General features: G+C 41.9%; 2 protein-coding genes across 6 annotated transcripts in view; both read right to left on the bottom strand.

Annotated features, from left to right (window-relative positions):
- Hdc (histidine decarboxylase) overlaps positions 1–1,390 on the bottom strand; it is an 82,248-nt gene extending 80,858 nt beyond the window's left edge. For 2 of the 4 annotated variants that reach the window (XM_071681772.1, XM_071681773.1), the window contains exon 1: positions 1,147–1,390. The gene's annotated coding sequence lies outside the window, so the exon portion shown is untranslated. The remainder of the gene's footprint in view (positions 1–1,146) is intronic. The other 2 variants (XM_071681770.1, XM_071681771.1) reach the window with 1 other exon arrangement.
- A 10,251-nt stretch (positions 1,391–11,641) lies between these two features.
- LOC139759538 (uncharacterized) lies at positions 11,642–17,448 on the bottom strand. 2 transcript variants are annotated; one of them, XM_071681762.1, is made up of 5 exons: positions 17,290–17,448; positions 13,938–14,088; positions 13,234–13,510; positions 12,459–12,631; positions 11,642–12,004 (listed from the first exon to the last, which is right to left on the bottom strand). In XM_071681762.1, the coding sequence occupies exons 1-5, from the start codon at positions 17,416–17,418 to the stop codon at positions 11,838–11,840; spliced, it is 897 nt and encodes a 298-aa protein (XP_071537863.1). In that variant the 5' UTR covers positions 17,419–17,448; the 3' UTR covers positions 11,642–11,837. The 2 variants fall into 2 exon arrangements, with proteins under 2 accessions (XP_071537863.1, XP_071537864.1); XM_071681763.1 differs by lacking the exon at positions 17,290–17,448 and adding an exon at positions 17,177–17,280.
- Positions 17,449–22,902: the final 5,454 nt, after the last annotated feature.

Here is a 22,902-nt window from a genome sequence, read left to right as displayed (position 1 = left end):
TTGTATGAAGGAATACTAATATTCTCTATAGGTTGTAGGAGATCTGCTTAAAGGAATCCCTGAATTCTAAAAGGGTTGTTATGGGAAGGGATTAAAATATCCTAAAAAAGGTTGTAGATTGCACATAAAGGTATGGCAATTTTTCCTTAAAATGCTCGTAGGTTGTATAAAGAAAGTATGATGCTGTTAGCCAGGCTCATCGTCCCTTACTATCTGGCTGTGTGTGTGTGAGAGAGAGAGAGAGAGAGAGAGAAAATTCAGTCAACAACATTTGATAATGGTAAAGTTTCCCTCATACAGGCTCTTACTTACGCCACACATGTGTTACTTGTTGCTGCGTTACGTCTGCGTTACCTTTGGTGCTTTGTCACTTACTGCGTTACCCCTACCCCCCTTGTTACTTGTCGTGTCACACCCCTGTTACCAGGCGAGCCACATGCTTGTTGTTTATTGCGCATATCGCCCGTTATCCATTGCGTCACACAGTTACCTGTTGCGTCATGTCTCCGTTATCCATTGCGTCACACTGTTACCTGTTGCGTTCTGTTACTTGTTGCGTTCCGGGCGTGCATTTAAGTCTGCTCCCATTACGTCACGCTTGTTACTTGTCATTTTCATGTTACCTGTTACGCAGCGCATGGTAATGTCTGGCAAGTCCCCACTAACGTGGAATCAATATATTCATTGTCTTTCTCCCTTGTTACGTCATGCGTTAAGGATACGTCAGGTCTTAACAATACGTCATTTGTTGAGTGTTACGCAAGCAAATCTACGTCGGCATCATTCCCACCTGCGTTACAGCCTCCGTCACACAGAATAATGTAAAGAAGGCAACGTCTAACATTCATTGAAATGCAATCAAGATCTCCTTATGCTGGAGACGGTAAGTATGAAAGAGAAAAAAAGTTACACCCTGAGAGTCCTGGAAATATGAAAGTCAAACTAGCCGAACGGCCAATTGACCAACAGTTCAAAACTCCAGAAATACACCGTTAAAAAAAAAAAAAAACCCACGTCATAGAGTAACAGAAGGGATTTCCCATATGATAAATGCAAGGTACGTCTTCGCTCGCTACCCATAACAGGAATAAGCATAACAGAAGCTCAAGGTTAAATCTAAGGAGGTCACAGCAAAGTCTGACTTACCGCTCACACGTCCCGGGGAAGGTTGAGCGATCTACTTGTTGCGCTTCAGGTGGCCAGGGCTGGTCCGGGTGGCGGGCGTACGCTCCGTGTGCGTTGGCCTTTGAAGGAAGAAGAGCTGCCGCAGTAGGTCCTGCGAGCACGGCAGTGCCAACAGCGAAAGTGTGCTGCACAACTGGCCTACGTCTTCCACCAAAGGTCTTGTCACTAGTAACTCAACCACCGCCAACCCAACGAAGTCGCTCGCACACTTGCCCAGAGCTACCGCGTTGACACATCACCGTTGCGTCATCGATCTCGCACCGGCGGCGGCCAATCGTCGGCGAGGGCTTCCGAAAGTGAGGTCGCCTCCAGCCAATGAGAAGACCTACAATAACCGTGATGTAATGATTTTTAACTCCGCCCACTTGTAACATCTTGCAGTCAGCGCAAACAAAGGAAGAGTGACGTCATAGGCATGTGGGAGGCTGAAGCCAATAGCAAGAAGTGAAATACTACGTAACGTAGTGATTCATGAAAATTGTAGGTGTTTTGGGAGTTGCTGAAGGACAAATAATTTCAGCGTATACAGGAAGGCTAATGCAGATGACTGATTAAATATGCTGCGAACGATTAAACACTAGGGAAGAAGACCTCACTTCAATTTAGAAAAGACTTTAGTACACTGACGAGAAATTTTGAATTGAAAATATAAAGGAAAAATGACGTCCATTCGAAGCAGGTTATCATCATCATCTCTAAACGCCCTTGACATGACCTGTGTGTGTGGGGGGGTGAAGGATAGAATGAACAGGTAGCTATCCAGTTCATTAGACCGAGGAATAATGATATGGACAAAACCACTCGACAGCTCTCATTGTCAGAATGTCCCATGGATTGTAACTTAGCACTTAGGTTGTACTCTCTCTCTCTCTCTCTCTCTCTCTCTCTCTCTCTCTCTCTCTCTCTCTCTCTCTCTCTCTCTCTCTCTCTCTAAGGGCAAGGGGGGGGGAGGGAGAGCTGGGTTGTGTGTAGCCAGCCGGCACCGACCCTCAGGGCTCCGCTTCTTTATGTGACAAGGAAAATACATCAGGCTAGCATATACATATGCGACCGAGGTGCTTTCCCACGCCCAGCCCAAACTGACCACGTCGGCAGGTGCCCTAACTTACTGACATCAGAAACACCACAGTATAATACTGATAATAGATATAATAAATATGATATATATATATATATATATATATATATATATATATATATATATATATATATATATATATATATATATATACATTCCTATGAGTCCACGGGGAAAATGAAACACGATTTCCCAAGTGCACTTTCGTGTAATAATCATATCATAAGGGGAGAGACAAGAGAGAAATATAACAGTCAGTTGATATACATCGAAGAGACGAAGCTAGGACGCCATTTGGACAATCTACAGGAGAGTGAAAGGCGTGTAAGGAATAGAGTGAATTGGAACGATGTGGTAAACCAGGGTCGACGTGCTGTCAATGGATTGAACCAGGGCATGTGAAGCGTCTGGGGTAAACCATGGAAAGTTTTGTGGGACCTAGATGTGGAAAGGGGGATGTGGTTTTGGTGCATTATACATGACAGTTAGAGACTGAGTGTGAACGAATGTGGCCTGTGTTGTCTTTTTTTTAGCGCTGCCTCGCGCATGCACGCGGGGAGGAAGGGGGAAAGGGGGGGTGCCATTTCATGTGTGGCGGGGTGGCGACGGATGTGGATGAAGCCAGCAAGTATGAATATGTACATGTGTATATGTCTGTGTATGTATATGTATGTATACGTTGCAATATATAAATATGTATAAGTGCGTGTGTGGGCGTTTATGCATATACATGTGTATGTGGGTGCATTGGGCCATTCTTTCGTTGGTTCCTTACGCTACCTCGGTAACGCGGGAGACAGCGATTAAGTATAGTAAATAAAAAAATTATATATATATATATATAGATAGATAGATAGATAGATAGATAGATAGATATAGATAGATAGATAGATAGACAGATAGATAGATGGATAGATAGATAGATATACACGAGAAAGCGTCGCTAGTACATGCCTAGGGAGTGTCGTTGCAGACGGATGTATATACAGTAGACGGGAATTTACTACTTTGCTAGGAGGATAGTTTATGAAATATCTGTTGAGTCAGTAGTGTACGTATGTGCTTAGCCAATGACACTTCTGTCGGGGGGCAGGGATGGAGGATTCATTGAGATGCTGCAGTGAGGTTCTATGCTTCGATGTAAGGAGTTGGTGGGAGGAGTGTCTGCCAAAGTGGAAACGGCGTTGTATTCGTCGTGTAGAGGTTTGAGGTCATATGTATACATAAATATGTAAATCTGTTTACTTATATACTCATTCATGTCTCCTATGAATTATAATACAAAGTTTCCCCCCCTGGTGACGTATAGCTCTTAAAGCACAAATACCTGACAGAATTATTGGAACCGCCAATACTAACTATGACAACCAAAACCCCGACAGCAAAAAGCGATTACTATATAGCGTAGTCAACGCTCGGCCGTGGCTATTCCAACCCAGCATTTCAAATATCAATTTTCCGCATAAGTTTACTGATCGGATTTACAGCACGTCCGATTTTTTATAGGTAATTGGAAATAGGATTTTTTTTCAGGTCGTGCACAAAAGTGTGTATATATATATATATATATATATATATATATATATATATATATATAACGACAGGTGTGTATAGGTCCTGGGCAATATGGTTAGTGGCCTTATTTGACGACAAGTGTGTATAGATCCTGGACAGTATGGTTAATGGCCTTATTCTACGACAGGTGTGTATAGGTCCTGGGCAATATGGTTAGTGGCCTTATTTGACGACAGGTGTGTATAGATCCTGGACAGTATGGTTAATGGCCTTATTTGACGACAGGTGTGTATAGATCCTGGACAGTATGGTTAATGGCCTTATTCTACGACAGGTGTGTATAGATCCTGGGCAGTATGGTTAATGGCCTTATTCTACGACAGGTGTGTATAGATCCTGACAGTATGGTTAATGGCCTTATTTGACGACAAGTGTGTATAGATCCTGGACAGTATGGTTAATGGCCTTATTTGACGACAGGTGTGTATAGATCCTGGGCAGTATGGTTAATGGCCTTATTTGACGACAGGTGTGTATAGATCCTGGGCAGTATGGTTAATGGCCTTATTTGACGACAGGTGTGTATAGATCCTGGGCAGTATGGTTAATGGCCTTATTTGACGACAAGTGTGTATAGATCCTGGACAGTATGGTTAATGGCCTTATTTGACGACAAGTGTGTATAGATCCTGGACAGTATGGTTAATGGCCTTATTTGACGACAAGTGTGTATAGATCCTGGACAGTATGGTTAATGGCCTTATTTGACGACAGGTGTGTATAGATCCTGGACAGTATGGTTAATGGCCTTATTCTACGACAGGTGTGTATAGATCCTGGACAGTATGGTTAATGGCCTTATTCTACGACAGGTGTGTATAGATCCTGGGCAGTATGGTTAATGGCCTTATTCTACGACAGGTGTGTATAGATCCTGGGCAGTATGGTTAGTGGCCTTATTTGACGACAGGTGTGTATAGATCCTGGACAGTATGGTTAATGGCCTTATTTGACGACAGGTGTGTATAGATCCTGGACAGTATGGTTAATGGCCTTATTCTACGACAGGTGTGTATAGATCCTGGGCAGTATGGTTAATGGCCTTATTTGACGACAAGTGTGTATAGATCCTGGGCAGTATGGTTAATGGCCTTATTTGACGACAGGTGTGTATAGATCCTGGACAGTATGGTTAATGGCCTTATTCTACGACAGGTGTGTATAGATCCTGGACAGTATGGTTAATGGCCTTATTTGACGACAAGTGTGTATAGATCCTGGACAGTATGGTTAATGGCCTTATTTGACGACAAGTGTGTATAGATCCTGGACAGTATGGTTAATGGCCTTATTCTACGACAGGTGTGTATAGGTCCTGGGCAATATGGTTAGTGGCCTTATTTGACGACAAGTGTGTATAGATCCTGGACAGTATGGTTAATGGCCTTATTTGACGACAAGTGTGTATAGATCCTGGACAGTATGGTTAATGGCCTTATTCTACGACAGGTGTGTATAGATCCTGGACAGTATGGTTAATGGCCTTATTTGACGACAAGTGTGTATAGATCCTGGACAGTATGGTTAATGGCCTTATTCTACGACAGGTGTGTATAGATCCTGGACAGTATGGTTAATGGCCTTATTTGACGACAAGTGTGTATAGATCCTGGGCAGTATGGTTAATGGCCTTATTTGACGACAGGTGTGTATAGGTCCTGGGCAATATGGTTAGTGGCCTTATTTGACGACAGGTGTGTATAGGTCCTGGGCAATATGGTTAGTGGCCTTATTTGACGACAGGTGTGTATAGATCCTGGACAGTATGGTTAATGGCCTTATTCTACGACAGGTGTGTATAGGTCCTGGGCAATATGGTTAGTGGCCTTATTTGACGACAGGTGTGTATAGGTCCTGGGCAATATGGTTAGTGGCCTTATTTGACGACAGGTGTGTATAGGTCCTGGGCAATATGGTTAGTGGCCTTATTTGACGACAAGTGTGTATAGATCCTGGACAGTATGGTTAATGGCCTTATTCTACGACAGGTGTGTATAGATCCTGGACAGTATGGTTAATGGCCTTATTCTACGACAGGTGTGTATAGGTCCTGGGCAATATGGTTAGTGGCCTTATTTGACGACAAGTGTGTATAGATCCTGGGCAGTATGGTTAATGGCCTTATTTGACGACAAGTGTGTATAGATCCTGGGCAGTATGGTTAATGGCCTTATTTGACGACAGGTGTGTATAGATCCTGGACAGTATGGTTAATGGCCTTATTTGACGACAGGTGTGTATAGATCCTGGACAGTATGGTTAATGGCCTTATTTGACGACAAGTGTGTATAGATCCTGGACAGTATGGTTAATGGCCTTATTTGACGACAAGTGTGTATAGATCCTGGGCAGTATGGTTAATGGCCTTATTCTACGACAGGTGTGTATAGATCCTGGACAGTATGGTTAATGGCCTTATTCTACGACAGGTGTGTATAGATCCTGGACAGTATGGTTAATGGCCTTATTTGACGACAAGTGTGTATAGATCCTGGACAGTATGGTTAATGGCCTTATTTGACGACAAGTGTGTATAGATCCTGGGCAGTATGGTTAATGGCCTTATTCTACGACAGGTGTGTATAGATCCTGGACAGTATGGTTAATGGCCTTATTCTACGACAGGTGTGTATAGATCCTGGACAGTATGGTTAATGGCCTTATTTGACGACAGGTGTGTATAGATCCTGGGCAGTATGGTTAATGGCCTTATTCTACGACAGGTGTGTATAGATCCTGGGCAGTATGGTTAATGGCCTTATTTGACGACAGGTGTGTATAGATCCTGGGCAGTATGGTTAATGGCCTTATTCTACGACAGGTGTGTATAGGTCCTGGGCAATATGGTTAGTGGCCTTATTTGACGACAAGTGTGTATAGATCCTGGGCAGTATGGTTAATGGCCTTATTCTACGACAGGTGTGTATAGGTCCTGGGCAATATGGTTAGTGGCCTTATTTGACGACAAGTGTGTATAGATCCTGGACAGTATGGTTAATGGCCTTATTCTACGACAGGTGTGTATAGATCCTGGACAGTATGGTTAATGGCCTTATTTGACGACAAGTGTGTATAGATCCTGGACAGTATGGTTAATGGCCTTATTTGACGACAAGTGTGTATAGATCCTGGGCAGTATGGTTAATGGCCTTATTTGACGACAAGTGTGTATAGATCCTGGACAGTATGGTTAATGGCCTTATTCTACGACAGGTGTGTATAGATCCTGGACAGTATGGTTAATGGCCTTATTCTACGACAGGTGTGTATAGATCCTGGACAGTATGGTTAATGGCCTTATTTGACGACAAGTGTGTATAGATCCTGGGCAGTATGGTTAATGGCCTTATTTGACGACAGGTGTGTATAGGTCCTGGGCAATATGGTTAGTGGCCTTATTTGACGACAGGTGTGTATAGATCCTGGACAGTATGGTTAATGGCCTTATTCTACGACAGGTGTGTATAGATCCTGGACAGTATGGTTAATGGCCTTATTTGACGACAAGTGTGTATAGATCCTGGACAGTATGGTTAATGGCCTTATTCTACGACAGGTGTGTATAGGTCCTGGGCAATATGGTTAGTGGCCTTATTTGACGACAAGTGTGTATAGATCCTGGGCAGTATGGTTAGTGGCCTTATTTGACGACAAGTGTGTATAGATCCTGGACAGTATGGTTAATGGCCTTATTTGACGACAAGTGTGTATAGATCCTGGACAGTATGGTTAATGGCCTTATTTGACGACAAGTGTGTATAGATCCTGGACAGTATGGTTAATGGCCTTATTTGACGACAAGTGTGTATAGATCCTGGGCAGTATGGTTAATGGCCTTATTCTACGACAGGTGTGTATAGATCCTGGACAGTATGGTTAATGGCCTTATTCTACGACAGGTGTGTATAGATCCTGGGCAGTATGGTTAATGGCCTTATTTGACGACAGGTGTGTATAGATCCTGGGCAGTATGGTTAATGGCCTTATTCTACGACAGGTGTGTATAGATCCTGGACAGTATGGTTAATGGCCTTATTTGACGACAAGTGTGTATAGATCCTGGGCAGTATGGTTAATGGCCTTATTCTACGACAGGTGTGTATAGGTCCTGGGCAATATGGTTAGTGGCCTTATTTGACGACAAGTGTGTATAGATCCTGGACAGTATGGTTAATGGCCTTATTCTACGACAGGTGTGTATAGATCCTGGACAGTATGGTTAATGGCCTTATTTGACGACAAGTGTGTATAGATCCTGGACAGTATGGTTAATGGCCTTATTCTACGACAGGTGTGTATAGATCCTGGACAGTATGGTTAATGGCCTTATTCTACGACAGGTGTGTATAGATCCTGGACAGTATGGTTAATGGCCTTATTCTACGACAGGTGTGTATAGATCCTGGGCAGTATGGTTAATGGCCTTATTCTACGACAGGTGTGTATAGATCCTGGGCAGTATGGTTAATGGCCTTATTCTACGACAGGTGTGTATAGATCCTGGACAGTATGGTTAATGGCCTTATTTGACGACAGGTGTGTATAGGTCCTGGGCAATATGGTTAGTGGCCTTATTTGACGACAAGTGTGTATAGATCCTGGGCAGTATGGTTAATGGCCTTATTTGACGACAAGTGTGTATAGATCCTGGACAGTATGGTTAATGGCCTTATTTGACGACAGGTGTGTATAGATCCTGGACAGTATGGTTAATGGCCTTATTCTACGACAGGTGTGTATAGATCCTGGGCAGTATGGTTAATGGCCTTATTCTACGACAGGTGTGTATAGATCCTGGACAGTATGGTTAATGGCCTTATTTGACGACAGGTGTGTATAGATCCTGGACAGTATGGTTAATGGCCTTATTTGACGACAGGTGTGTATAGATCCTGGGCAGTATGGTTAATGGCCTTATTCTACGACAGGTGTGTATAGGTCCTGGGCAATATGGTTAGTGGCCTTATTTGACGACAAGTGTGTATAGATCCTGGACAGTATGGTTAATGGCCTTATTTGACGACAGGTGTGTATAGGTCCTGGGCAATATGGTTAGTGGCCTTATTTGACGACAAGTGTGTATAGATCCTGGACAGTATGGTTAATGGCCTTATTCTACGACAGGTGTGTATAGATCCTGGGCAGTATGGTTAATGGCCTTATTTGACGACAAGTGTGTATAGATCCTGGACAGTATGGTTAATGGCCTTATTTGACGACAAGTGTGTATAGATCCTGGGCAGTATGGTTAATGGCCTTATTTGACGACAGGTGTGTATAGATCCTGGACAGTATGGTTAATGGCCTTATTCTACGACAGGTGTGTATAGATCCTGGACAGTATGGTTAATGGCCTTATTCTACGACAGGTGTGTATAGATCCTGGACAGTATGGTTAATGGCCTTATTTGACGACAGGTGTGTATAGGTCCTGGGCAATATGGTTAGTGGCCTTATTTGACGACAGGTGTGTATAGGTCCTGGGCAATATGGTTAGTGGCCTTATTTGACGACAAGTGTGTATAGATCCTGGGCAGTATGGTTAATGGCCTTATTCTACGACAGGTGTGTATAGGTCCTGGGCAATATGGTTAGTGGCCTTATTTGACGACAGGTGTGTATAGATCCTGGACAGTATGGTTAGTGGCCTTATTTGACGACAAGTGTGTATAGATCCTGGACAGTATGGTTAATGGCCTTATTTGACGACAAGTGTGTATAGATCCTGGACAGTATGGTTAATGGCCTTATTCTACGACAGGTGTGTATAGATCCTGGACAGTATGGTTAATGGCCTTATTCTACGACAGGTGTGTATAGATCCTGGACAGTATGGTTAATGGCCTTATTTGACGACAAGTGTGTATAGATCCTGGACAGTATGGTTAATGGCCTTATTCTACGACAGGTGTGTATAGATCCTGGGCAGTATGGTTAATGGCCTTATTTGACGACAAGTGTGTATAGATCCTGGACAGTATGGTTAATGGCCTTATTTGACGACAAGTGTGTATAGATCCTGGACAGTATGGTTAATGGCCTTATTCTACGACAGGTGTGTATAGATCCTGGGCAGTATGGTTAATGGCCTTATTCTACGACAGGTGTGTATAGATCCTGGACAGTATGGTTAATGGCCTTATTCTACGACAGGTGTGTATAGATCCTGGGCAGTATGGTTAATGGCCTTATTCTACGACAGGTGTGTATAGGTCCTGGGCAATATGGTTAGTGGCCTTATTTGACGACAGGTGTGTATAGATCCTGGGCAGTATGGTTAGTGGCCTTATTTGACGACAAGTGTGTATAGATCCTGGGCAGTATGGTTAATGGCCTTATTCTACGACAGGTGTGTATAGGTCCTGGGCAATATGGTTAGTGGCCTTATTTGACGACAAGTGTGTATAGATCCTGGGCAGTATGGTTAATGGCCTTATTTGACGACAAGTGTGTATAGATCCTGGACAGTATGGTTAATGGCCTTATTCTACGACAGGTGTGTATAGATCCTGGACAGTATGGTTAATGGCCTTATTCTACGACAGGTGTGTATAGATCCTGGACAGTATGGTTAATGGCCTTATTTGACGACAAGTGTGTATAGATCCTGGACAGTATGGTTAATGGCCTTATTTGACGACAGGTGTGTATAGATCCTGACAGTATGGTTAATGGCCTTATTTGACGACAGGTGTGTATAGATCCTGGACAGTATGGTTAATGGCCTTATTTGACGACAGGTGTGTATAGATCCTGGGCAGTATGGTTAATGGCCTTATTTGACGACAAGTGTGTATAGATCCTGGACAGTATGGTTAATGGCCTTATTTGACGACAAGTGTGTATAGATCCTGACAGTATGGTTAATGGCCTTATTCTACGACAGGTGTGTATAGGTCCTGGGCAATATGGTTAGTGGCCTTATTTGACGACAGGTGTGTATAGATCCTGGACAGTATGGTTAATGGCCTTATTCTACGACAGGTGTGTATAGATCCTGGGCAGTATGGTTAATGGCCTTATTTGACGACAAGTGTGTATAGATCCTGGACAGTATGGTTAATGGCCTTATTCTACGACAGGTGTGTATAGATCCTGGACAGTATGGTTAATGGCCTTATTCTACGACAGGTGTGTATAGATCCTGGACAGTATGGTTAATGGCCTTATTTGACGACAGGTGTGTATAGATCCTGGGCAGTATGGTTAATGGCCTTATTCTACGACAGGTGTGTATAGATCCTGGGCAGTATGGTTAATGGCCTTATTCTACGACAGGTGTGTATAGATCCTGGACAGTATGGTTAATGGCCTTATTTGACGACAAGTGTGTATAGATCCTGGACAGTATGGTTAATGGCCTTATTTGACGACAAGTGTGTATAGATCCTGGACAGTATGGTTAATGGCCTTATTTGACGACAGGTGTGTATAGATCCTGGACAGTATGGTTAGTGGCCTTATTTGACGACAGGTGTGTATAGATCCTGGACAGTATGGTTAATGGCCTTATTTGACGACAAGTGTGTATAGATCCTGGACAGTATGGTTAATGGCCTTATTTGACGACAAGTGTGTATAGATCCTGGACAGTATGGTTAATGGCCTTATTTGACGACAAGTGTGTATAGATCCTGGACAGTATGGTTAATGGCCTTATTCTACGACAGGTGTGTATAGATCCTGGGCAGTATGGTTAATGGCCTTATTTGACGACAGGTGTGTATAGGTCCTGGGCAATATGGTTAGTGGCCTTATTTGACGACAAGTGTGTATAGATCCTGGGCAGTATGGTTAATGGCCTTATTCTACGACAGGTGTGTATAGATCCTGGACAGTATGGTTAGTGGCCTTATTTGACGACAGGTGTGTATAGATCCTGGACAGTATGGTTAATGGCCTTATTTGACGACAAGTGTGTATAGATCCTGGGCAGTATGGTTAGTGGCCTTATTTGACGACAGGTGTGTATAGGTCCTGGGCAATATGGTTAGTGGCCTTATTCGACGGCAAGCCTGCAGATCCTGGCCTGGACACATCTGTCGAAGCAGCACTTGTGGGTGTCGAGGCAGAATTTGTCGGAGGTGCAGTAATGAACATTCAGCTTGTATTCGTCACCTTTGAGAACACACACCTCCCTTAGCTTCGGGCAGGATCCAGCATGGTCTGAGAACATTGAAATACAGGATTAACATGGTTCAACAGAGGCTGCCCAAACAGTTGATATTATGTTGAAATTGAGTTTACCATGACTAGTTCCCGTCACAAAGACCATCGTACGAGGAACTTCACTTTTCCAAGAAAGTCCCATCATTTCTCTTCATCTGAATGCGGTGCAGCTTGGAAGCTGCTGGAACCTTAATGATAAGGGTTCGGAGGCATCTGCAAGGCTAGCCCTTAAATATGAAAAGACCTAAAGACATGGAGACGTAGAGAAGAGGAAACATGATATGCGAGGCTGAGAAGAATTGGGAAACATGACATTTGTAAAGAGCCAACTGTTTGCTGTAAGAGAAGACATGAAAGGGGAAAGAGCTCCACCAAAGCTTAGTGGTGTAGGTAAAGAAGCAGACGTCACAACGGGCCCCCATTCTGACCTCTCCTTCAGTAGAGTACTCACGGTTCTTATCCGGACAACAGTGAAGGGAACCGTCTTTCCTTTTACACCAGGAGGGGCAGGTCTCCAGGTCGTCCCAGTCGTCCGTGAACACCTTTACCAAGGTCGTCTTCTCCACAGTTTTGTGACTCTGACTTTGGGATCTAACTCCCATACTTGAAGTGGCCTGGTCCCCACTGTTCAGGAAGGAGACAAGTTAATAGTTTTCAGATGGGAGACTTGACTGGTTAGGGAGAGAATATGACTGGTTAGGAATTCAGTCATTTTCACTTCCAAGAAACTTTATGTGTTTGTTTAGAAGATGGAGGAAAGAAAAATGAAGAAATCTATGTCGATCTTATGCTATATCTTAGTATATTGCTGATGGCTTTAAGATCATCTTATAGAAGATTTTCGGAATATGACCCATTCAGAGCAAATTTTCTAAACCTACAATTTTTTCTGTTAGAAAAGTCATTACTAATTTCCTGACCAAAGAAAACTATTAGAACTAGTATTCCCGCGATAGAAAATGAATGTGAACTAATATTCCGACAGAAAATGTATTTTAACTTATTTTTTGATAGAAAACCAATGACAACATTTTATGATAAAACCAATTAGGACTAATTACCCGATGAAACACCGGGCAACTAATTTTCCGACAGAAAACTAATTTAGAGCTAATCATTTTTTGACAGAAAACGTATTGACTTAAGGTACACCATCATATCCGTCCTTTCCTCAACCACTTTAAGAGAATCGCTGGTTGGTGATGAACGAGGTGCATTTGACTAACTTTGGTGCTACAGGTGGAGCGGCGGCTCCCAGAGGCGGAGCATAAGGTGGAGGAGGGTACGTCATGTGATACAAGAACGGAGGAGGAAACACTAAGACTGCGTTCATCTTGAAGGGAGTGGAGGCCTGTGGGTGCATTTGTTGCATCCCATTTGCTGCTGGAGTATCAGACTGCAGAGGGACTGGTTGAGGAGCTGGTATGACAGCAGGAGGTTGAGCATTCACCTCCAACACAGGCCCCACCCTCCACAATAGACAGATCGCGATGACAACATAAGCTGGAAACACAAGAATATATATATATATCATTTTTCATGTATCTGAAGTATTTCCGTAGTGATATGAAGTATCCAAGTTGTCAGGACATACAACCCTTGGGACATCAGTCAACAAGAAATGTTAACGCTGATGACTGAAGCCGTCTTACATATACTGGCGTATTTCACTACAAGCAGCAGATTTCAGGCGTCAGAATTTGTTTCATTACTTCATATTCAGCAGACTCACTGTACATATTTTTATAAACTGATGATGAAATGTACACACTAATATTAGGTTGCAATGTTACATACAAACCACATGATCTTAGAGAGTTAAGGAATAACTGTATACTAGTATTCATCTTGTGATTTGAAGCCAGTATAACGCACGAACTGCTTTCAAAATAAGGTTTTCCTCTACATGCATTTCGTTAGTTGCACTTACCGTCACTAGCGAAACTAAATTTCTTTCTGGTGTTGCTAAGGCGCCAGACCTTCTGGTGTTGAGGGTGTTCCGCCGAAGGCGCATCCTCCCTAAGTCTACCTTTCATCCTGACGTGTTTATTCTTCGTATTCACTGACTCCACTAGCCACTGCTGTTGAAGACCAGAGATGCATGTGATTTGCAATATCTGAAGTGTCCGCACACTCTTTTGCATTACATGAGTTTAAACGCAAAAAGAAAAAAAAAAATTGTACATGCAGTAGGAACACAAAGTCGAGCGTTCGGAAGATCTTGGCTGAAACATACGATGTGGTAGTAAAGACGAAATGAGTTTGGTGTGATGATGGATGACACAGATGCAGCAAAGGATAAGGAAGGCAACAGTGAGAGCAGTGTTGTTGGAAGATGAGATATTATTTTGAAGCATGAGGAACATAAAGTAAGTATGAGTTTTGTATGTAAACCCTTCTCGTTGAAGTCGTCCAATAGGCATGAACTGATTCATACTTAATCGATATAGTTTTGAGACACCTGAAATGTTTCTGGACTATTTATAATGTAGACAGAAAAGTGGACTAGGTACGTAGAGAGATGCCGAGGAGAGGAAGGCAAGACGGTTTCTGTCATACGAGATGTGTACGAGGGACCGGGACAGATGAGATCATTATTTCTGCGAGCGAGAGAAATATAAGGTCAATAACCGCAGGAAACCATACATCAGGATCAATGGGATTTAAGGGAAAAATGCAAGCACTAGGATAGGAAATAAAGGTATGTGATTTGTGGACGGGCGCTAATGTGGAATGAAGGCTTACCATATAATCATAAGTTGAAAATATTCCATTGAAAGTGTGTGTGCAGTATACATATACTTTATGTGAAAGTCCAATAGGCTGTTATATGAGTTTAGATCGCACCGTTTGAAGGAAAGTTAACAGCTTTGAAGAATATCTGAAAAGAGACTGCAGTGTTAATAGAAATAGACAGGTGGCGGTTTATTGAATTTAGGCAGCCATTCTCTTGAAAATGCATAGTTAAGGTATTACAAAACCGTGTCATGATAGTTACTAGTCGACTAATTGTATATAAAAGCTTAAGGTTAGAGTGAGCTGGGTATTTCCACCCTTCGGACAAGCATATGGGTAAAGTACATTTAGATTGCTAGGGTGACGGATACACAGGGAAGTTTACAGAGTGGAGTAGTATGGTTATTACAGTATGAACTTGATTGAACATTAGGTGATGAATCGTTACAGTGATAACCTAGCCTAACAAATAGAAAACTGGACTGTTCACTTGCATAGCTATACACTTGTTCATGGATCGTTGATGTTCACAGTGGTAGGTACAGTGCCGTTCCTATATCTGATCTGCATGAGCTCTTATATCTGGTCTGCATGAGCTCTAGTTGGAGCAAGTCGATTGTGGTGACGAACGGCGGTTCGTGAGTGAGGGTCGGCGGTGGGGAAAAGCTCTGGGTCTCTTAAGACGGGAGGCGTCAGCACTTTGTGTATTCCATGGTCAGGTGTGAGTGACGGGAGGCCTTTGTGTATTCCATGGTCAGGTGTGAGTGACAAGGTCAAAATTTGTTCGACAGACTATGGTGTAATCTCTTTACTCCGGTCTGCCTTGATATCTTTCTTTTTTTCGTATCGACCAATCCCTAAAGATGGATAAACAGCTGGATTGACTGTGGGCCGACTGCCGCAACCAGGATTCGAAGCTATGCGCTTGACCCTGAGCGGCCCATGAATGTCACGGTCAGGAAAGATAACCACTACACCACGGAGGCCCATAATGAAACATGAGAAACCATCGTCAACAATTCCCTGAGCACGACGGCACGACCCTTGACCACGACGGCACGACCCTTGACCACGACGGTACGATCCTTGACCACGGCGGTACGACTCTTGACCACGACGACACGACCCTTGAGCATGACGGTACGATCCTTGACCACGACGGTCCGATCCTTGACCACGACGGTACGATCCTTGACCACGACGGTACGACCTTTAAGCACGACGGTACGACCCTTGATCAGAAAAGATGCAGTTTTCTTTGTTTTTTCCTCTTTGTTTTCGACTTCATTGCTCAAACCAGAAAGCAAGTTAGTGAGATTCAGTCGCATACGAATCTCGTGTAAAATGTAATGGATATATATATATATGATGCATGGTCATAGTTTCATCATACAATCGTTTATGCATCAAACATAAATCCGTCACATGAAATGAAAGCTCCCAAAAATAACAGACAGGTAATGTCACTACATTTCAAAAGAATTATATCACCACAAGTCATCAGTCATCGTTTGTTAACTAACTAAAACTTTTTCAGAGCTGAGGTTATTGTGGATGAAGTAGTTCGTCACGTTTAACACACCACGCTCATCCACTTTATAAGACCCCCACAACACTAGTACAGTGACACATATGGACCGTGCCAGTAATGCAATACCCCGAGATCAGCTGTCATGTTGACTGGAGTCCCCTTGCTATTGCTTAATCTTGGTGAATATTGACACAGGCAACACACATTTGGAACACAAGTAATCTTTTCCTCCCTTAAGACACAGCATTTCAATTAGTAGTTATCGTTAACAGTGAAAAAAAATGAGTTATGCGTACAATTCTTATGCATCGTCCAGTGAGGGAAAGAGAGAGACGATCATGAGAGGAGCGAAAATTGGCAAATGATTGGTTAGTTATGTGGGCTTATCAGCTGTCGGGTCGTTAAGGCAGCGTCATACGTCGAAATTTAACCATCAGTCGAAAAACATTGAGCACCACACGCTTTCTTACGACATATATTGACCCTTATCTACAACTTTCTAGTTGGGAGGCATATCACGAAATCCAAAAGTTTTTTGAAAATAAAGTTAAAATTCGCCACCATATGTCACCTCACGTCCAGAAATCACATCAGGATCTAGTTTATGGACCAATAGCAGAAGCATGTATGGCAAAAGGATATGTTTTCATTTCAGTGTCGTGTGACCATTGCATGAATTCCTTGACGACGTGTCACTCACCATTTGTCACCTCGTAAAAGAAAAAAAAAAATTATTTCCCGGTAATTACTGGCACTGTTTTCATCTGTGAACCGATAACAGAATCATGTATCGCAAACAACCATTTAGATGGAAGGAATAACCCAACATATTGAGACGGTGGGAGTAACACAATGTCATTCCGTCATTTAACTTGTCAATGATTCTTCTTAGGTTCATTTACCAGCACTGTCTGTTTCATCGTCCATCGATTGATAGTCGACAGACGTATCACGCAAACATTTTGAGGAGCAGAAGAGCCTCGCCTGTAGGAGGAGGAACCGTATATTGAATTACCTGGTAGCGGTGTGTGTGTCTGGTCTGGCACGGACGGCTGAGCTGGACTGTTATCGGACCGCGTCCACCCCAGCCTCCCGTGGTTCCTGTGTTGACTTTACTCTCCATACAAACACTGCGCACAGTCATCTGCGACGTCTCTGACAGCTGTGTGCCGTCTAAACAATAGTGATGCCTCGGGAAGACAGCTGCATCACGTAGACACCTGCTTTTTTTTCCGAGCAGCTGTGGATATGTGGAGGGGCAACTGTGACATTTGACACACCTGTTTCCATTTTTCGGTTGCAGATATTCACAAGCAGTGGATTATAAACAGTGACGTCTTTGGGTGGGGGAGACTTTACGGTCTTTTGATGACTGAGGCGTCTCTGAATTGGCGTTTGTCATAACAGCTATTTCGCTGATATATATATATATATATATATATATATATATATATATATATATATATATATATATATATATATATATATATATATATATATATATATATATATATATATAATCATTATTATATATTCGCCAATTCCTGCATTTGTGAGATGATGTCAAGAACAGGACAGAGCCTTAGAGGGGAAAATCCTCATTTGGCTCCCTTCTCTGTTCCCTCTTTTGGGAAAGTAAAACAGGAAAGGAGGATTTCCAGCTCTCCACCACTCCAACCCCATTTAATGGCCTTCTACGACACGTAGGCATTCTTTCTCCCCTATCCCCAGAGATGATACGTATGTATAATCGCTATTTCCCGCTTCAGCGAGGTAGCGTCAGGAACCAGACGAAGAATGGCCCATCCACTCATATACACATATTCATATACATAAACGCCCACATACGCACATATACATACATATACAAATCAACATGGTTGGAGAAGGCCTTAATTGCGTGACGACTATTTATGTGGGCAGCGTCGTGGACGTACTCAGGGCCTGCTTGACCCAGCATGCGCGGTACGGCGCTGCGCGTGGAGCACGCGTAAGGACTAACATGACCAGGAGGACTGGCGTCCATCGCTCTGTCACAGACACACCCACACACACACACACACGCCCAGAGACCCACCTGCAGTCTGTTTAAATAGTATCCACAGCTAATTGACGCTCTGTCACAGCCACACACACACACACACACACACACGCCCAGAGACCCACCTGCAGTCTGTTTAACTAGTATCCACAGCTAAAATCACATGTTAAGGACATATGTTACCAGTTGATGCTTCCTTAAGTGAACTTTTACTCCCCCAAGAGACACAGTCAGTATTATGCCGAGCGACAGGAGTTACAGTGTACTGCTTGTATTGAAGAGTTTAGATTCACTGACGACATGTCCCGTACACTTGTGAATTAGAGTGTTTTAGTTATGAATAGCAGTTGTGTTAGGGTGCGTGCCACATTTATCTCCGATACTGTGAGTAGATGTTGATATCAGATGTTCGAATAATCGTGTCCTTTCCTGAGCCTATGGGAAAGTGAGTGGTCACAGTATGCTTGGAAGTCCATTGGTCTGTATATATATATATATATATATATATATATATATATATATATATATATATATATATATATATATATATATATATATATATATATATATATATATACTTCCCATGTAATTCCTGCGTGTCGTAGAAGGCGACTAAAAGGGGAGGGAGCGGGGAGCTGTAAATCCTCCACTTCGTTTTTTTTTTTTACTTTTTAAAAGAAGGAACAGAGAAGGGGGACAAGTGGGGATATTCCCTCTAAGGCTCAGGCATCTGTTCTTCACGCTACCTCGCTAACGCGGAAAATGGCGAATATATATATATATATATATATATATATATATATATATATATATATATATATATATATATATATATATATATATATATATATACTTAGCTGTAGTGATTATTGGTAAGATTGTTTTGTTAGGTATTTGGGTTAAGACAAATCAACCGCCAAAGCCATGAAAGCCATCAGCGTCAAATTATAACCGCCAATTGGAGAAGAAATATGATACTTTTATAATTCTCCTTAATGTCATGAGGCCCTTGTCCTCCACAAGCTTGAAAAATATTGACAATGATCAATTACCTCTTTTGTTTTATAGCCTCAAAATGGAGGTATGGCAACGTAGAACTCTTTTTTGTTACAAAAGGGAAATATCGGAAAAGGTTTCGTGTTGGATAGATTAAATAAACCTCTAATGATTATGCAATTCATGACGGAATGTGTCAACACCACGTGACGGCTCATAGAAACATGAACAGCCAGAGTATTCCTTGGGGTCACGTTTCGTTTTCTATACAGTGCTCACCAGGGAGCACCTTTCCAAAATACCTTGGAATAGCCATCAGCTATTGGTGTTGCGGCCTACAATGCACCTAGCTCGACGAAACTGTAAATGTTTCTCTTATTGGGAAAGTCTTTTCCAAATTTTCTTCAGGATATCACTAATTGGCTCCTGAGTTACCGTAGGCGCACCAAAAGAAAAAAGAAAAAAGGCATCTTAAACACAGGACTAAACAATATTGATGGTATAAACTTAAGCAAATCAAGCGCTCTTAAGTTTCTACATTTTTTTAAGGTTAGTCCACATCACTGTGTGTTTGAGAAAACATTGATCAAACTAGTATTACACAAGCGGAGGCTTGGAAACCAAGGGTTGCTGAATAGGACTAAGAGGGATTATTTTTGAACTGATCTTGCAACTTGTAGGATTTGTATATTTATCACTCGTGCAGGACAGATTCGCCATTCTCCTCTGGCTTTCCCAAGGGAGACGAAATTACAGTATCTCTAAGTCCGGCTGAGAGATTGAGACATATCATCCAGTCAGGAGAGGTAATGGACAAATTAGATAGATAGGTTTTAAGGGATGACACTTATAATGACACAGGCCTCTGTGTTGTAGTGGGCATTTATTATATATACAGTTCGATAGATACGGTAGTTTTAGACTACCAGGATCCGCCCGTCTGTCTGTGCAAGTAATGCCACCATCCCTTGAGAATGGATCATCATCTGTTGAGGAATGGAAGTACAGTCTCGTCGGAGAACTTCTCACTCCCAAAGGGTGCATCATTTCCCTGCTACTGGATGCAGCACACCACCCTCGTCAACTGGATGCAGCACACCACCCTTGTCAACAGCAGGATTTCAAGTGGTCCAGGAGGTATGTAATGAATTCCAATTCGATACTGCGAAAAACATATGGATTGAATCCTTTTTTAAGGATATCACGAATGGCAACCTTTGGCATATGGAATTGGTGAATCGTGTCAAGAAGTACGGAATGGGACAGTCGATTCGACATAGGTTTGTAATCTAAAGCGTATTGTGTAATTTGCGAACTTTTAAAAGTGAATTTTTATCTATTGTTATCATTATTATTATTATTAGTAGTAGTAGTAGTAGTAGTTTTTGTAGTAGTATTTACGGTGGCCTTTGAATTATAATTACTCGTATTGGCTATAAACAGGGAGCAAAATTATAACCATGACGTGTATATATATATATATATATATATATATATATATATATATATATATATATATATATATATATATATATATATATATGTTTGAAGGAATAGTGGTTCCAACAATGTTATATGGTTGCGGGGCATGGTTGTGCGGAGGAAGGTGGATGTGTTGGAAATTGAATACTTAGTACACACTCTCCAAGTCGACCGTCTAAGAGATCATAAGAACATTCATTTAATTCTCTGCATATAGTCGGTCTAGGCGTCTGTCCACACACACACACACACACACACACACACACGCACAGACTCAGGGTAGGGGGTCAACATTTCCTCTAGATGTCTGCGTTCGATTCATACCACCCAAAGAAATAAACGAGCGTCTTCCTATCATATGCTGACAGATGTCCACTTCCAGCCTGGGATCAGCATGCAGTGGTCTCCTATGTTTTACAGTGACGTCCAAGAGAAATGCACCATTGAGTCATAGTCATGCCCTCTTGTATGCACGATATATGCACATTACTCCCACAGCTTGACAGAGAAGACAATGAATATTTGAAGGTAGAAATATAAAGATGCGATTAGATTTTGAAGATTGCTGTGGTACTTATATATACGCTGCCTTGAATATACTTACGTTTCAGTTATAATCTTTGCTTACCATAGAAATGGTCGTGCAATGATAACACTTCGAAGTGGAAAATTCAATAGATATTAGACATGTTGAGAAGGTATAAGTAACCATATAGATTATTCGTTTTCTCTAAACTTTCCTTATGATAAAATTACGTATTAGGGGGACTTTATATATATATATATATATATATATATATATATATATATATATATATATATATATATATATATATATATATATATATACACATGGTGTGGCTAATTCAAGGAAAGTGGTAAAGAGTGGCAGACGAGGCGTATGCCACAAGTCAGATGTTTGTTTTCATGTGATATATCAAATTAAAGAACTTATTTTCTAAGTAAGTCACACATGACATTTTTTATTTTCAAGGTATTCAAGTACATTCATATGTATGCCATGTAGCGAATTCAAAAGGTTTTAAGTTCATTCGGTGTATGACATGAGATTGTTGAATGTTTGCCTGCAGCTGAACAGTTCACGCTTTTCACGCTATGATCTTGTGTGCACGACTTAAAGGGTGAAAAAAATTTATATATATATAAAAGAGACCTTGGTTGCATTGAGGATATTGTAACTTTACGTTTTCTGCCTGACATGGGTAGGAAAAAGAAGAGAAAGGCTCTCTGTAGCTTTTGTTCAATTTTACTAAAGTTTACGATCCAGTGAGTGCAGAGACATATATTTAATATTCAGTGTCCTAAATCGTGTGGGCATCCGGGAGGAGGGTGATGGCGGAGTCGCTTAGTCGCTTGTTTTCCCCGTATGTGACGAAGCGCTGGATGCTCTTGACCGCCACAGTAGCGATGCGTTAGGGTAGCTCCACGTCATGTCTACTCTTTGTCCTGTACGTAAATGATTTTTTGTTTAGATGATTTTAAAAACAAAGAGAGAGAACTGTAATCCTAATGGACTATTGCCGTGGCTTCATCTATTAGTTCTAATGGATGTCACGGTTCCCATTGCCTCGACAGAAGAAAATTTAGTCAATATCATGGCTAAAACAATATTGTGATAAGATATGGACTTGAAAACCAAATTCATCGTCATTCGTAGAACGGAACAGGATAAGGAGGTGATGAATGGGGATGATCTAGTGGTGGAGCCGTGCGCACACACAGTGCACTACATATCTGAGTTCAACACTTACACCAGATTGGCTTCATGTCTTCCGCAATCACGGCTGACCCACAAACCAGGATGGCTCACTTCAACAAATTTGTATCATTTTCTCTAAGTAAAAATAATGATATTCCATTTAATGTCTCAAGAAGAGCATCTTTGATGTTTGATCTGATGTCTTCCATCATGTATGAGTGTGAGTCGTAGCTAAAAGTTGACTTAAAACCTGTCACAAGAAAAAAAAACAATTGTAACTTGGCATTGGAAACATCTACTTGGTGTCAGATCTTCATAATATAACGATATGGGTAATACTGTGTCCAGGTACCCACCATGACAAGGTCTTGTCGCAGCGGACAAAGAAA

The sequence above is a fragment of the Panulirus ornatus genome, chromosome 33, assembly GCF_036320965.1.
Source record: "Panulirus ornatus isolate Po-2019 chromosome 33, ASM3632096v1, whole genome shotgun sequence".
Classification (NCBI taxonomy): Eukaryota; Metazoa; Arthropoda; class Malacostraca; order Decapoda; family Palinuridae; genus Panulirus; species Panulirus ornatus.
The sequence above is the reverse complement of the archived record's forward strand: the minus strand, read 5'-3'. Positions and strand labels throughout refer to the sequence as shown.